The sequence below is a fragment of the Scyliorhinus torazame genome, chromosome 25, assembly GCF_047496885.1.
Source record: "Scyliorhinus torazame isolate Kashiwa2021f chromosome 25, sScyTor2.1, whole genome shotgun sequence".
Classification (NCBI taxonomy): Eukaryota; Metazoa; Chordata; class Chondrichthyes; order Carcharhiniformes; family Scyliorhinidae; genus Scyliorhinus; species Scyliorhinus torazame.
The window spans coordinates 47,139,299-47,156,056 of record NC_092731.1 but is presented as its reverse complement, the minus strand read 5'-3'; the positions used below and the strand labels follow the sequence as shown (position 1 = coordinate 47,156,056).

Sequence of the window (16,758 nt, the reverse complement as noted above, 5' to 3'; positions counted from 1 at the left end):
GGGGGCAAGGGAGTGTTTGGGGGGGCAAGGATTGTTTGGGGTGGCAAGGGAGGGTTTGGGACGGCGAGGGAGTGTTTGGGACGGCGAGGGAGGGTTTTGGGGGGGCAAGGGTGGGGTTGGGGAGGGACGGTGGGTGGGTTTGGGGAAGTGGAGGGTGGGTTTGGGGGGGAGGGGGGTTTGGGGAGGGGGGAGGGGTGTTTGAGGGGGGGGATTTGGGGAGGGAGTGTTTGGGGAGGTGAGGGAGTGTTTGAGACGGCGAGGGAGTGTTTGGGACTTCGAGGGAGGGTTTGGGGGAGCGATGGAAGGTTTGGGGGGCAAGGGTAGGTTTTGGGGGGGAAGGGCGTGTTTGGGGGGCAAGGATGGGTTTGGGGAGGGACGGTGGGTGGGTTTGGGGAAATGCAGGGTGGGTTTGAGGAGGGGGGTAGGGTGCATTTGGGGAGGGGGGAGGGTGGGTTTGGGGAGAGGGGAGGGGGGGGTTGGGGAGGGGGGAGGGGGGTTTGGGGAGGGGGGGTTTGGGAGGGAGGGTTTTGGGAGGGACGATGGGTGGGTTTGGGGAAGTGCAGGGAGGGTTTGGGGAGGGAGGGTTTGGGGAGGGAGGGAAGGTGGGGGGGTTTGGGGAGGGAGGGTTTGGGGAGTGAGGGTGAAGAACAAAGAATGATACAGCACAGGAACAGGCCCTTCAGCCCTCCAAGCCCGTGCTGGCCACGCTACCTGCAGAAACTAAACCGCCCACACTTACGGATTCCGTAACTTTCCGTTCCCACCCTATTTATACTTTTGTCTAGATTCCCATTAAATGCCACTATTGTACCTCCCAGGCAGCGCTTTCCACATAATTACCACCCTCTGTGTAAAAGACTTGCCTCGTGCATCTGTTCTAAACTTTTCCCCATGGGCTTTGAACCTATGTCCCCGAGTACTTGACTCTCCTACCCTTGGAAAGAGCATCGTCACCACCCGCTTGAACTCGCTGCTCCCCCAGCCACTTGTCTATATCCCCAATTCTTCCCTTACCTTCCACATCCGGAAGTAGCAGTCGCTCCAGCAGAGTGTATCCCGGCAACTAAGGGAACCCCCTCCAGACATTTTGTGCAAAGTCTCTAACCTGCAGATACCTGAACTCACTCCCCCTCGGCAGCTCTACCCTCTCCCTTATCTCCTCCAGACTGGCGAACCCTCCTCCAAATAGAGATCCCTCACCTTGACCAGCCTCACTTCCCTTCACCTCCCGTATGCACTAACCTGCCCCCCCCCCCCCGCCCCCCGGCGCAAACCCATGATTCTCGCACAGCGGCGTTAGCACCGACATCCCTTCCACCCTAAAATGCCTCCTCAGCTGTTTCCATATCTTCACCGTGGACTGCACCACTGGGCTCCCTGAATACCTACTCGGAGCCATTGGCAATGCTGCCGTCACCATAGCCCTCAAACTAGGCCCCTCACAAGATTCCTCCTCCATCCTAACCCACTCTCCCTCTTCTCCTTCCCACCACCGCCGCACCTTGTCCACATCCCCCATCCATAAAAATGAAGAGAGTTCGGCAACGCCAACCCCACCTGCGGCCTCTGCCTCTGTAGCAGGGTCCCCCCGCCCCCCCCCCCCCCCCCCCCCGGCACCTTCCCCGTCCATACAAATTCCACTTTCCGAAAAAAGGCGTTTGGTACAAAGATCGGGAGGGCATGAAAGATAATCAAGAATCTCGGCAGAATATTCATTTTCACCACTTGGACCCTCCCCGCCAGCGTTAAATTCAGCGTATCCCACCTCTGATGATCCTCGCTCGCCACCTCCACCAGCTTTGTTAAGTTCCACTTATGGAGCCCCCTCCATTCTCTCGCTACCTGAATCCCCAAATACCTAAACCTATCCCTCACTACCGTAAATGGCACACCCCCTAAATTATCCCACTGTGCCAGCTCATTCACCGGGAAAACCCTGCATTTCCTTACATTCAACTTGTACCCGAGAACCCTCCAAACCTCCCCAACAGGCCCATAACCCTTCCCATACTCTCCAACGGATCCGAAACATACACCAAGAGGTCACCGGCATAGAGCGACACCGTTGCTCCCTCTGTCCCTCATAATCCCCCGCCACTCTGCCGACCCCTGAGAGCCATCGCCAATGGCTCAATGGCCAGTGCAAACAGCAGCGGCGACAGCGGGCACCCCTGCCTCGTACCCCTGTGTAAGTCAAAGCTTTGTGAGCTCATATCATTCATCCTCGCCCTTGGTGCCACATACAGCAACGGTACACAGGCCACAAATTTCGGCCCAAACCCAAACCTTCCCAAAACCTTCAACAAGTACTGCCACTCCACTTGATCAAATGCTTTCTCCGTGTCCATGGACACCACCACCTCCGGTACCAGAGCCCGTGACGGATTCATCACCACATTCAACAGCCGTCTTATATTACTCGCGAGCTGCCTGCCCCTCACAAAGCCTGTTTCATCTTCTAACACCACCCCGGGACACACTCCGCCACCCTCCCCGCCAACAACTTACCCAATACTTTCACATCCGTGTTCAATAGCGATATGGGCCGATACGACGCACATCCCACCGGGTCCTTCCCCTTTATCGGGTTAGTTTGATTACTGCCTGCGTCATCGTCTCCGGCAACTCCCCCTTCTCCAGTGCTTCATCAAACGCCCCAACAGATGTGGTGCCAGGTCTGTCGCAAATTCCTGATAAAATTCTGCCGGGTACCCATCCGGCCCTGGGGTCTTCCCCGACTTCATACCCCTGATACTATCCTGCACGTCCCTCAGCCCCAGGGGCTCCTCCAACGCCTGCCTCTTTGCTTCCTCCAGTTAGGGAAATTCCAGCTTGTCCTGACACCGCCCATTTCCCCCTCCTCTCTCCCCGGGTCTGCCTCTTAAAGACCCTGCTTGTACTCCCTAATTGCCTCATTTATCTTCCCTGTCTCTGACACCACATCCCCAGCCCCAGTCCACATCTTCAATATTTCCCTGGATGCAGTCTGCCTCCGCAGCTGGTGCGCCAGCATGCGGCTCACCTTCTCCCCATACTCATATTGCACCCCTCTTGCCCTACGCAGTTGCCCTACCGCACTCCCTGTTGTCAGCCTGTCAAAGTGCCCCGGCAACTTTTTTCTCGTCGCCAATCCCTCCACAGTGGGCACCCTCGAATATTCTCTGTCCACCTCCACTATCTTGCTCACGAGACGGTCATGTTCATTCCTCCTTTCCCTATCCACACGAGCCTTAAAAGAAACAATTTCACCCCCGGACCACTGCCTTCAGTGCTTCCTAAACAAATAGCCGTCGGCACGTCCCCATTCTGATTCAACTCCACATGCTCCTTAATCACCGCCGGCAGCTTATCACAGAAACCTCCATCCGCCAACAACCCCGAGTCAAACCTCCATCCCAGCCTCTGCTCTCGTCCTGATCTGAACCGATTCTCCAGCCAGTGGGGCGCATGCTCCGAGATAACTATCCCCACATTCTCTGACCTCTCTGACCAAAATCTCCCGACCCAGTACAAAGTAATCAATCCTCAAATATAACTAGTGGACATGTGAGAAGAAGGAATACTCCCTTCCCCCTGGGTTCTGATAACGCCATGGATCCACCATACCCATCCTCTCCATAAACCCCCCCGAGCCCTTGCCATTCGCACCCCACCCACCGACCTGAGGCTCGGCCTATCCAACCCTGGTTCTAAGATACAATTGAAATCTCCTCCTATGAACAACTGGTTCTTGTCCAAATCCGGGATTGCTGCCAGCAACCCCTTCATAAAAGCCACATCATCCCAATTTGGGGCATTCACATCTACCAACACCACCGGTGCCCCTTCCAATACCCCACTCACAATCACATATCTCCCACCCAGATTCCTTACCTCCTTTGCACACACGTATCCCATTTTTTTGCTCATTAAAATTGCCATTACCCTCAATTTCAAATCAAACCCCGAGCGAAAATCCAGCCAGACCCACCCCTTCCTTAACCTAACCTAGTCCTCCACACAGAGGTGCATCTCCTGCAGACAGACCAACCCCGCTTAAAAACTCCTGTGGTACGCGAACAGCCCCGGCCTTTTAACCGGCCCAGTATGAGGAAAGGCTGATCGACTTGAGGTTGTTTTCGTTGGAGAGAAGAAGGTTAAGAGGAGACTTAATAGAGGCATACAAAATGATCAGAGGGTTAGATAGGGTGGACAGTGAGAGCCTTCTCCCGCGGATGGAAATGGCTGGCACGAGGGGACATAGCCTTAAACTGAGGGGTAATAGATATAGGACAGAGGTCAGAGGTAGGTTCTTTACGCAAAGAGTAGTGAGGCCGTGGAATGCCCTACCTGCTGCAGTAGTGAACTCGCCAACATTGAGGGCATTTAAAAGTTTATTGGATAAGCATATGGATGATAATGGCATAGTGTAGGTTAGATGGCTTTTGTTTTTTGACTTCCCATGTCGGTGCAACATCGTGGGCCGAAGGGCCTGTACTGCGCTGTATCGTTCTATGTTCTATGTTCTATTCAGTCCCCGGACGTTCCATATTACCAGCCTTAGCGGAGGCCTGTGCCTCCAATCCCCTCTACCATCCATCATCTCCCCATTTAACTCCCTCCATTAAATCCACCCTGTACTGAGCCCATTCCAGATGGCCTCTTTCCGTCCATGATCATGTCACCCCTCACCCCCTGCCACGTGTCTTGTCTGGTATCTTAACACCTGCGATGTCCACAGTTTGTGTTGAGCTGCAGATACAGTGTTGGGTTCTACATGCTCCATCCCCAGGGTCACAGATCCCCAGAGACGGAGCTGGGAGATGAGGAGTAAACTGGTTTGGAGAAGGAGCAGAGATTCCAGCTTCCAATTCAGGGATTGATAGCAGACACTGGTTGAAAATGAGTTTGTTGCAATGCAGCCGAGCCAGTGTGTAATATTTCCTAATCTTTATTTTAACAATAAACAGCTTGCTGTCATTCAGCTGCCGTCTCCATATCTGTCGACCCGTGTGTGAATCACAAAGTTCTGGAGCAGCCATGGAGGAGCGTAAAGTGTCTGAATCAAAACTGTTCCGCTGATTTGCAATGTGATAACGGTCTTGTCGCGGGATGGTCCAGATTCAACAGGTAAGACCCAGGGGAAAACGCGATTAAACTCATCAGAGGAACTGCAGAGAAAGTGGGATTGTTATTCAGAGCAATGGGGAAGGGAGGGAATACTGGGAAAGGGAAGATGTGGTTTCTGCAGAGTGAAACATGGGGAATAATGGGAGATTCCCAGGGAAATAGAACAGAGATAGAGGGCGGATCTTTCCCAGATGCAGTGGAGTTGTAGCGTGAGGGCCTGTACCCGCTCCCAGGGAGCAGACCATCGAGCTGGGGCACTGACCCACCAGGGAAAGCGGTGACAGCTCTGCTCAGTGCTAACAGCCTGCTGAGGAGGACAGGCACCCAGCGCCGGAAAAGGGTGAGTGACCATTTGCGTTCTGCCAGGGTACGTCACTCCTCCCATCACTCGCACACTCACAGGGAGCTCACTCACTGCCAGCACCACTCCCTCTCCCACACACATCTGCATCTCCCCTGCATCTCGAAGAACAAAGGACAATACAGCACAGGAACAGACCCTTCGGCCCTCCAAGCCTGCGCTGACCTTGGTGCCTGCCTAAACTAAAACCATCTGCACTTACGTAGTCCGTATCCTTCCATTCCCACCCTATTCATATATTTGTCTAGTTTCCGCTTGATTGCCACCAACGTACCTGCTCCCCCCCCCGCCCCCCCAGGCATTAAGTTCCATATATTTACCACCCTTCGTTTAAAACATCTCCCTCGCACATCAGTTCTAAACTTTTCCCCATGCACTTTAAACCTCTGTCCCCGAGTACTTGACTCTCCGACCCTCAGAAAGAGCATCTGACTATCCACTCTGTCCATGGCACTCATAATCTTATAGACCTCTATCAGGTCGCCTCTCAACTTCCATCGTTCCAGTGAGAACAGACCGTGTTTGTCTAACCTCGACTCGTAGCTAATGCCCTCCATACAATGCAACACCCTCGTAAACCGCTTCTGTCCTCTCTAAAGCATCCATATCCTTCTGGTAATGTGGCGACCAGAATTGTACACAATATTCCAAATGAGGCCCAACTAAAGTCCTGTACAGCTGCAACATGACTTGGCAATTTTTATATTCAATCCCCGACCGATGAAGGCCAACCTGCCGTCTTAACCACCACCTTATCCACAAGCATTGCCACTTTCAGTGATTGGTGGACATGTACGCCCACTGCCTGTCCGTACTCGCAAGAGTTCTACCATTTACTGTGTAATTCCTACATGCATTGGACCTTCCAAAATGCCACTTGTCCAGATTAAATTCCATCTGCCCTTTCTTTGCCCAAGACACAATCCGTGTCTGACAATCCTCTTCACTATTTACAACTCTTCCAATCTTTGTCATCACCTCATCACCCCTCCACCTCCACTCACCACCCACAGCTGCCTGGCATTGTTACCTTCCGCCCTGGCACACGTCCAGCACACACTCTCTCCACCTGTCTCCATGCAGGACAAGCTGGCTCACAATAAAACAGAGATTCCAGACGAGCGGATGGGTGTCCAAGCTGAAAGACCTCGCGGACTTCAAGGAGGGAACCCTCGAGCTAATTGGGGAGGAAGTCGATCACCCCTGTGCTGAGGGTGAGGTGACCAATAAACCGAGGGAGGAGCCTGAACACCATCATCCATATCACCAACCTGACATGAGTCATGGCTCCGGTACCGGGGAGTAGTCCTGGGAGCTCCCAGCCAGACCTAAGAAAGCTCTGACACCAGCGAGGTCTCCGATGTTGTCATTGAAGAGCCGCAATAGTTTTCATCCACCTCCTGCAGCAGCGCAGAGATACCTAGCTCAGGGGGATCTTGTTCTAAAGATGCCGTGTGGTCACAACCTGGTGAGCAGCTGAGTCTCTCTGACCAGGCAGAGGCAGAGATGGCCCAGGCTGCCTCCTCTCAGAGCATTGCTGGAGGCCAGGAATATGATGAGTCCCAGTCAGATGTGGAGCCTCTGGACTTGGTCAGACCTCAAGTCACTGGACTGCAAAGGAAACATCTGGAACATCAGGAAGGGATGCCAGCTTCACTCCTCAGTTTGAAAGCCGGGACTGAAGAGTGTGAATGCTTCTGTCTGAGGAGATCAGACCGACCCCGCGACACAACCAGGTCAACACAGCGAGATGGTGACTGCCGTGAAGATCTTGGTTCTGGCACCGGTGCAGGACACTCTCCGTGGTGAAGAACACACACTGAATGGTGAGGGACGCATACCCCATGGTGAAGTACATATTCTCCATGGTGAGGGACACTCACTCCGAGGTGAGGGACACTCACTCCGTGGTGAGGGACACACACTCCGTGGTGAGGGACACTCACTCCGTGGTGAGGGACACTCCGTGGTGAGGGACACTCACTCCGTGGTGAGGGACACTCACTCCGTGGTGAGGGACACTCACTCCGTGGTGAGGGACACACACTCCGTGGTGAGGGACACTCACTCCGTGGTGAGGGACACATACTCCGTGGTGAGGGACACTCACCCCGTGGTGAGGGACACTCACTCCGTGGTGAGGGACACTCACTCCGTGGTGAAGGACACACACTCCGTGGTGAGGGACACACAATCCGTGGTGAGGGACACTCACTCCGTGGTGAGGGACACTCACTCCGTGGTGAGGGACACTCACTCCGTGGTGAGGGACACACACTCTGTGGTGAGGGACACACACTCCGTGGTGAGGGACACTCACTCCGTGGTGAGGGACACTCACTCCGTGGTGAGGGACACTCACTCCGTGGTGAAGGACACACACTCCGTGGTGAGGGACACACAATCCGTGGTGAGGGACACTCACTCCGTGGTGAGGGACACTCACTCTGTGGTGAGGGACACTCACTCCGTGGTGAGGGACACTCACTCCGTGGTGAGGGACACACACTCTGTGGTGAGGGACACACACTCCGTGGTGAGGGACACTCACTCCGTGGTGAGGGACACTCACTCCGTGGTGAGGGACACACACTCCGTGGTGAGGGACACACACTCCGTGGTGAGGGACACTCACTCCGTGGTGAGGGACACTCACTCCGTGGTGAGACACACACACTCCGTGGTGAGGGACACTCACTCCGTGGTGAAGGACACACACTCCGTGGTGAGGGACACACACTCCGTGGTGAGGGACACACACTCCGTGGTGAGGGACACTCACTCCGTGGTGAGGGACACACGTTCCATGGTGAAGGACACACACTCCGTGGTGAGGGACAATCACTCCGTGGTGAATCTCAGTAACACTACCCAGAAGCCAGTTGTGACAGGGAGCCAGTTGGGGTCCAGTTCACCACTTTGTCTGCATCTCATCAGCTTCTAATTCCCTGATCTGTCTGTCTTGTTGGATGTTGTCCAAACTCCTGCTAAAACCCATGTGAATTACATCATGCACATTACCCTCATCAACTCTCCACGTAACTTCCTCAATGCAATCACATTAGTCAAACTTGATTCCCGAGGAAATCTATCCTGACTCTGATGAATTTATGTCTTTCTTCACCATGGTAGATATCATCTCACACAATTATTTCCCGTAATTTACCCACAACAGACATCAGGCGGAGTGGTCTGTCCTTAGTGCTCCTGTCTCTTCATCCTGGTTTTATCAATGTGATTAGTCCTCCAGATCTCCGGATCCACACCTATAGCCACGGTCGATGGGTGAAGCTGCTTTGAGTCTTTGTTACATCTTCCCTTGTTCTCCTCAGCAGCCTGGGATACATTTTGTCTCTTTCAGGGGATATGTCCACTTTCCAGGGTGCTAAATATGGTAATAGTTCCTCCCTGACTTAGTTTATCTCATTGCACATTTCACACACGTCCTCCTGAATACAATGTGAAATGGAAACAGAACAGGCTGGAAATACTCAGCAGCTCAGTCAGCTTCTGTGGAGAGAATCAGAGTTAATGTTTGGTGTTGTGATAACTCCCCTGTCCTGACGAAGGGTCATCACAAACAGAAAGGTTAATTCTGTTTCTCTCCACACAGGCTGCCTGACCAGCTGAGTAATTCCAGCTTCATTTTATTTTAATTTCCCCAGTACAGCGACTGACTGTGTGATTGTTCTTTCAGTCCTGGTGGATCGATCATTCCTGAGACTGTTGTCGCAATCAATCACTGCTCCACAAACGCCCCGGGCTGGTTAAACGGTAATTTCAGACTCTATTATCTCAGATTTACATTGACTGTCCAACAGTATTCACACTGGATACACTTTTCACTCTGTTCCCTCTGTTTCACTCTGTTCATTTCAGGTTCCCATCCCACTCCGGGTGATGGGGAGGTGACGAGGAGAGTTTGTTTTCACTGGAGTGGAAATCCCTGTCACTGGACTCAGGAAATAAAGATCAAACGCTGCAGCGATTACTTTGTTTATTACTTGCAGAAGACAACAAATTGTAACCTCGCTTACTGCACAGGTACATTGGGGTTTTAAATGGTGTAAACGGGTAATTCTGGGATGTCCCAGGTCAGCAGCAGCAATGATAAAGTTACATCAGACCTTCCTGCTGTAAGGGACTGAAACCCAAAGTGTAGTTTCCAGCGACGGGAACTGAATCAGACACTGTTACAGCTCCTTTGTAACCCTTTCCCAACTCAGTCACCTTGCTGCAGTCGGAGGGGAAACGCTCGAATCAATTCCAAAGGATGTGAGAAATGGACACTTGGAGAATGAGGATCTGACTGGACACAGTCGACATGGGTTAATGTGGGGGAAGATGTTTGATGAACATATTGGACGTTTTTTGGGACGTTACTGACAGAATTGAGAAAGGGCATGAAGAGTTTATGTATTTTCAGAAAGTTGTGGATAAAGTTACCAACAGGAGTTTGGTCAACAAACTAAACAAGATGTTGGCAAAGATTAAGAATTAGTTCACAAGCAGAAACCAGAGAGTGGGAATAAAGGGGTGACTCTCACATTGACAGCCTCTGACGAGTGGGGTCCACAGGCTCAGCTCTCTGGACCGCCCCAGCTGTTATTGATCAATGATTTGGACGTTGGGAACCAATTGTAATCTTTCCAAGATTGTGACAGGTGCAACGTGAGTGGGAATGTGAGCTGTGAGGAAGATACAAAGAGTCTTCACGGGGATTTGGACAGATTTAGTGAATGGACAAGAACATGGGAGATGGAAGAGAACATCGAAAATGTGAGGTCATCACTTTGGTGGGAGGGACAGATGTGCAGATTATTTCTCAAATGGTGAGAGATTAGAAAGTGTAAACGTACAAAGGGAGCTGGGAGTCCTCATCAATAAGTCACTGAGACCCAGCATGCATTTACAACGAGCAGTTAGGAAGTGAATGGTATGTTAGGCTTTGTCAGCAGAGAATTGGAGTCCAGGAGCAGCAAAATTTTGCTGCAAATTTATAGAACTCTGATTAGACCAAACCCCGAGTGGTTTGTGTCGATGTGGTTCCTTATAGAATCACAGAATCACACAGTGCAGAAGAGGCCCTTCGGCCCATCGAGTCTGCACCGATGCATGAAAAGTAGCTGACCTGCCCACCTCATCCCATTGGCCAGCACTTGTCCCACAGCCTCGAATGTTACAATGTGCCAAGAACTCAGCCAGGTACTTTTTACAGGATGTGAGGCAACCGCCTCCACCACCCTCCCAGCCAGTGTGTTCCAGACCGTCACCACCCTCCCAGCCAGTGTGTTCCAGACCGTCACCACCCTCCCAGCCAGTGTGTTCCAGACCGTCACCACCCTCTGGGTAAAACTGTTTTCCTCAAATCCCCTTCTTACCCGAGGAAGGATATTATTCCCATTGCTGGAGTTTACCGAAGGTTCACCAGACTTGTTCGTGGGGTGTCTGGTCTGTCTTACAAAGAGAGTTTGAAGAACCCAGACATGTATTCTCTCAGGATGATATAGACGGGCTGGTTAGAGGACCAGAACAGCGGCAAGTGGAATTTACCCTGAAACGTGTGAGGTGATGCATTTTGGGACCCTCAGAACATTTAAGTCGCGTTTAGCACTTGAAATGCCAAAGCAAACAAGACAACAGACCAAGTGCTGGGAAATGGGATTGGAATAGACGGGTGTTTGAAGGTCAGCATTGACCCGATGGGCTGAAGGGCCTCTTTCTGTGTTGTGAAACTCTCTGACCCGATGAACACTCACTGAAACCTAAAACATACTTAATGCAGAGACAGGCTCGATGTGGCTCAGGGTGGGCGTGGCTCAGGGTGGGCGTGGCTCAGGGTGGGCGTGGCTCAGGGTGGGTGTGGCTCAGGGTGGGTGTGGCTCAGGGTGGGTGTGGCTCAGGGTGGGGGTGGCTCAGGGTGGGGGTGGCTCAGGGTGGGTGTGGCTCAGGGTGGGTGTGGCTCAGGGTGGGTGTGGCTCAGGGTGGGCGTGGCTCAGGGTGGGTGTGGCTCAGGGTGGGTGTGGCTCAGGGTGGGTGTGGCTCAGGGTGGGTGTGGCTCAGGGTGGGGGTGGCTCAGGGTGGGGGTGGCTCAGGGTGGGTGTGGCTCAGGGTGGGTGTGGCTCAGGGTGGGTGTGGCTCAGGGTGGGTGTGGCTCAGGGTGCGGGTGGCTCAGGGTGGGGGTGGTTCAGGGTGGGTGTGGCTCAGGGTGGGCGTGGCTCAGGGTGGGCGTGGCTCAGGGTGGGTGTGGCTCAGGGTGGGTGTGGCTCAGGGTGGGCGTGGCTCAGGGTGGGTGTGGCTGAGCTGTTTTCCCGGGTTTGGGAGTCTGGAACCATGAGGCACAAATTCAAAATACGGGGAAGCCAGTTCGGGCCGAGAGGGAGGGAAACTTTAAAAAATGATAAACTGACAGAGTTGTGACTGTTTGGGATCCTCTACCCCAGAGGTCAGCTTGTTCGGGTCGAGGTTTTGTGTGCAGGGTGGGGGGCTTACTGATGGGTGGAGGGGTTTGTTATGGGGTCAGGAGTATGTGGACTGTCCGTGTGGGGACCAGTCTGGGTAGGAGTCACATTTGTATGATTGTGGAGGCTGTTCCGCCTCCTCTCTCTCATTTGCTGAATTATTGGAAGGGTTTGAAACGGAGTTTTGGTGATTGTGGTAATAATGATAATAATCACTTATTGTCACAAGGAGGCTTCAATTAAGTTACTTTGAAAAGCCCCTAGTTGCCACATTCTGGCGCCTGTTCGGGGAGGCCGGCACGGGAATTGAACCTGCGCTGCTGGCCTTGTTCTGCATTGCAAGCCAGCTATTTAGCCCAATTGTGCTAAACCAGCCCCACAGAAGAATCTGCAATACTCAGCTTGTCTGGCACTGTCTGTGGAACAGACTTAACCTTGTAGGCTGCTGTCCCTCGGCCAAAAACAGTTTATCAATCTGCAAGGCTCTCTGGTCCTCGCTCCACAGATGCTGTCAGATGTGCTTAGTCTTTCCAGAAGCTTCTGTAATGACTTCAGATTCCCGGCACTTTGGTATTTTGTTTTGATGTTGTGATTTTGTCCTCACTCAGTCTCCCTCTCTTTGTGTCCCTTATTTCCAGCTGAAGCTGTTGTTCCAACTCTCCCACCCACACCGCAGACCACTCGGGCACACATTGCATCTTCAATGACTGTCCCAAATGCTACATCATCATCATCAGGTACAAACATCCAGAGGGATTTTAAACTCAAAGTTCACCTGGAAAACTCCCGGAGCAATCGTCAAACCCACTACTGAGAGAGTGGCAATTATTACTCTGCACGGTGTGAGTGAGGGGAGTGGGCTGCAGTGAGTGAGGGGAGTGGGATGGTGTGAGTGAGGGGAGTGTGAAGGAGTGAGTGAGTGGAGTGGGCTGCAGTGAGTGAGGGGAGTGGGATGGAGTGAGTGAGGGGAGTGGGATGGAGTGAGTGAGGGGAGTGGGATGGAGTGAGTGAGGGGAGTGGGATGGAGTGAGTGAGGAGAGTGGGATGGAGTGAGTGAGGGGAGTGGGATGGAGTGAGTGAGGGGAGTGGGATGGTGTGAGTGAGGGGAGTGTGAAGGAGTGAGTGAGGGGAGTGGGATGGAGTGAGTGAGGAGAGTGGGATGGAGTGAGTGAGGGGAGTGGGATGGTGTGAGTGAGGGGAGTGGGCTGCAGTGAGTGAGGGGAGTGGGATGGAGTGAGTGAGGGGAGTGGGATGGAGTGAGTGAGGGGAGTGGGATGGAGTGAGTGAGGGGAGTGGGATGGAGTGAGTGAGGGGAGTGGGATGGAGTGAGTGAGTGGAGTGGGATGGAGTGAGTGAGGGGAGTGGGATGGAGTGAGTGAGGGGAGTGGGATGGAGTGAGTGAGGGGAGTGGGATGGTGTGAGTGAGGGGAGTGGGATGGAGTGAGTGAGGGGAGTGGGATGGAGTGAGTGAGGGGTGTGGGATGGTGTGAGTGAGGGGAGTGGGATGGAGTGAGTGAGGGGAGTGGGATGGAGTGAGTGAGGGGAGTGGGATGGAGTGAGGGAGGGCAGTGGGATGGAGTGAGTGAGGGGAGTGGGATGGAGTGAGTGAGGGGAGTGGGATGGAGTGAGTGAGGGGAGTGGGATGGAGTGAGTGAGGGGAGTGTGAAGGAGTGAGTGAGGAGAGTGGGCTGCAGTGAGTGAGGGGAGTGGGATGGAGTGAGTGAGGGGAGTGGGATGGAGTGAGTGAGGGGAGTGGGATGGACTGAGTGAGGGGAGTGGGATGGAGTGAGTGAGGGGAGTGGGATGGAGTGAGTGAGGGGAGTGGGATGGAGTGAGTGAGGGGAGTGGGATGGAGTGAGTGAGGGGAGTGGGATGGAGTGAGTGACGGGAGTGGGATGGAGTGAGTGAGGGGAGTGGGATGGAGTGAGTGAGGGGAGTGGGATGGAGTGAGTGAGGAGAGTGGGATGGAGTGAGTGAGGGGAGTGGGATGGAGTGAGTGAGGGGAGTGGGATGGAGTGAGTGAGGGGAGTGGGATGGAGTGAGTGAGGAGAGTGGGATGGAGTGAGTGAGGGGTGTGGGATGGAGTGAGTGAGGAGAGTGGGATGGAGTGAGTGAGGGGTGTGGGATGGAGTGAGTGACGGGAGTGGGATGGAGTGAGGGAGGGGAGTGGGATGGAGTGAGTGAGGGGAGTGGGATGGTGTGAGTGAGGGGAGTGGGATGGAGTGAGTGAGGGGAGTGGGATGGAGTGAGTGAGGGGAGTGGGATGGAGTGAGTGAGGGGAGTGGGATGGAGAGAGTGAGGGGAGTGGGATGGAGTGAGTGAGGGGAGTGGGATGGAGTGAGTGAGGGGAGTGGGATGGAGTGAGTGAGGGGAGTGGGATGGAGTGAGTGACGGGAGTGGGATGGAGTGAGGGAGGGGAGTGGGATGGAGTGAGTGAGGGGAGTGGGATGGAGTGAGTGAGGGGAGTGGGATGGAGTGAGTGAGGAGAGTGGGATGGAGTGAGTGAGTGAGGGGAGTGGGATGGAGTGAGTGAGGGGAGTGGGATGGAGTGAGTGAGGGGAGTGGGATGGAGTGAGTGAGGAGAGTGGGATGGAGTGAGTGACGGGAGTGGGATGGAGTGAGGGAGGGGAGTGGGATGGAGTGAGTGAGGGGAGTGGGATGGAGTGAGTGAGGGGAGTGGGATGGAGTGAGTGAGGAGAGTGGGATGGAGTGAGTGAGTGAGGGGAGTGGGATGGAGTAAGTGAGTGAGGAGAGTGGGATGGAGTGAGTGAGGGAAGTGGGATGGAGTGAGTGAGGGGAGTGGGATGGAGTGAGGGAGGGGAGTGGGATGGAGTGAGTGAGGGGAGTGGGATGGAGTGAGTGAGGGGAGTGGGATGGAGTGAGTGAGGGGAGTGGGATGGAGTGAGTGAGGGGAGTGAGTGAGGGGAGTGGGATGGCACGAATTAGGGGAGTGGGAGACGGAGACAAGGACTCCACGAGATGCCAGACTGACCGGGTACAGCTCACTTTGTTCCTCACTAGTCACAATAAAACTTCAGTCCACTCCATGCCCCGGTTGCAGGGGAGAGAGAGGATAGAGTTTGTCTGCCTGCAGTTGCCACGCCTGGGACCAGTAATTGTCACTGGCTGCCTTTTGGCTTACTGTCTGGGAGTGGAGCACGGGGCGGTTTTGATTGGCCCGCTGTCAGGCTGAAAGTGGAGGAGAACGGACTCACTTTTGCAGTTTTGGACTGGCTGGTGTCCGGAGACCGGATGCTGGAACTGTGAGAGCAGGGGCTTTGAGAAAGGGTCATCTGGACTCGAAACGTTGGCTCTTTTTCTCCCTACAGATGCTGTCAGACATGCTGAGATTTTCCACCATTTTCTTTTTGGGTCCAATAGACTATGTGCACTGCTTGTCCATAGCATGTTTTGGTTTTAATTTATTGTTGTGGGATTACATGGTTATTATATTTTTATTCTGTTTTTTACTTTGGGCTTAGCGCCTGGGTGCTCGCCAGTTGCGGCCCTCCTGCTTCTGTGCACTGGGGTTGAGGTGTCCTTCCCGGGGCGAGTGAGGGGGAGGGGTGTTCTCTCGCTCTGTCTCTCTCCTCACTGTGAGCTGCCTGTCCTTTCCTGGTGGACTGTGCTGCGTGCGGGCGCCTCTCCACCAATGTGGGGCTGTTGCTGGAGTCGGGGGGGGGGGGTAGAGTTGGGGGCTGGGGGTGGGGTGCGTGCACTGACCCGAGTGCTGGCGGCTTCGCCTTGTACCGAATTGTTTGTTGGCTTCCTTGGGGTATTTTGGTGTCATTTGCACAGGACGTTCTCTCTCTCCCCTTCTGTCCCTCTCTCTCACACACTCACACTCTCTCTATCTTGCTGTGTCTTTCTCTCAACACACATTCTCTCTATCTCACTCTCTCAATCACACACACATTCTCTCTATCTTGCTGCCTCTCTCTCACACACATTCTCTCTATCTTGCTGTCTCTCTCTCACACACATTCTCTCTATCTTGATGTCCCTCTCTCTCACACACACATTCTCTCTATCTTGCTGTCCCTCTCTCTCACACACACATTCTCTCTATCTGGCTGTCTCTCTCTCTCACATTCTCTCTATCTTGCTGTCTCTCTCTCTCACACACATTATCTCTATCTTGCTGTCTCTCTCTCACACACACATTCTCTCTATCTTGCTGTCTCTCTCTCTCTCACACACACATTCTCTCTATCTTGCTGTCTCTCTCTCTCACACACATTCTCTCTATCTTGCTGTCTCTCTCTCACACACACATTATCTCTATCTTGCTGTCTCTCTCTCATACACACATTCTCTCTATCCTGCTGTCTCTCTCTCACACACATTGTCTCTACCTTGCTGTCTCTCTCTCTCACACATTCTCTCTATCTTGCTGTCTCTCTCTCTCACACACATTCTCTCTATCTTGCTGTCTCTCTCTCACACACATTCTCTCTATCTTGCTGTCTCTCTCTCATACACACATTCTCTCTATCTTGCTGTCTCTCTCTCACACACATTCTCTCTACCTTGCTGTCTCTCTCTCTCACACATTCTCTCTATCTTGCTGTCCCTCTCTCTCACACACATTCTCTCTATCTTGCTGTCTCTCTCTCACACACATTCTCTCTATCTTGCTGTCTCTCTCTCATACACACATTCTCTCTATTTTGCTGTCTCTCTCTCTCTCACACACATTCTCTCTATCTCGCTATCTCTCTCACACACACATTCTCTCTATCTTGCTGTCTCTCTCACACACACATTCTCTCTATCTTGCTGTCTCTCTCACACACACATTCTCTCTATCTTGCTGTCTCTCTCACA

At 53.2% G+C, this 16,758-nt stretch overlaps 1 protein-coding gene across 1 annotated transcript in view; it reads left to right on the top strand.

Moving 5' to 3' along the window:
• LOC140402510 (pancreatic secretory granule membrane major glycoprotein GP2-like) overlaps positions 1-16,758 on the top strand; it is a 285,624-nt gene that overhangs the window by 254,138 nt on the left and 14,728 nt on the right. Inside the window, exons 3-6 of the mRNA XM_072490375.1 lie at positions 4,965-5,109; positions 9,168-9,244; positions 9,350-9,514; positions 12,570-12,668. Coding sequence (XP_072346476.1) covers positions 4,965-5,109; positions 9,168-9,244; positions 9,350-9,514; positions 12,570-12,668 — 486 coding nt within the window. The remainder of the gene's footprint in view (positions 1-4,964; positions 5,110-9,167; positions 9,245-9,349; positions 9,515-12,569; positions 12,669-16,758) is intronic.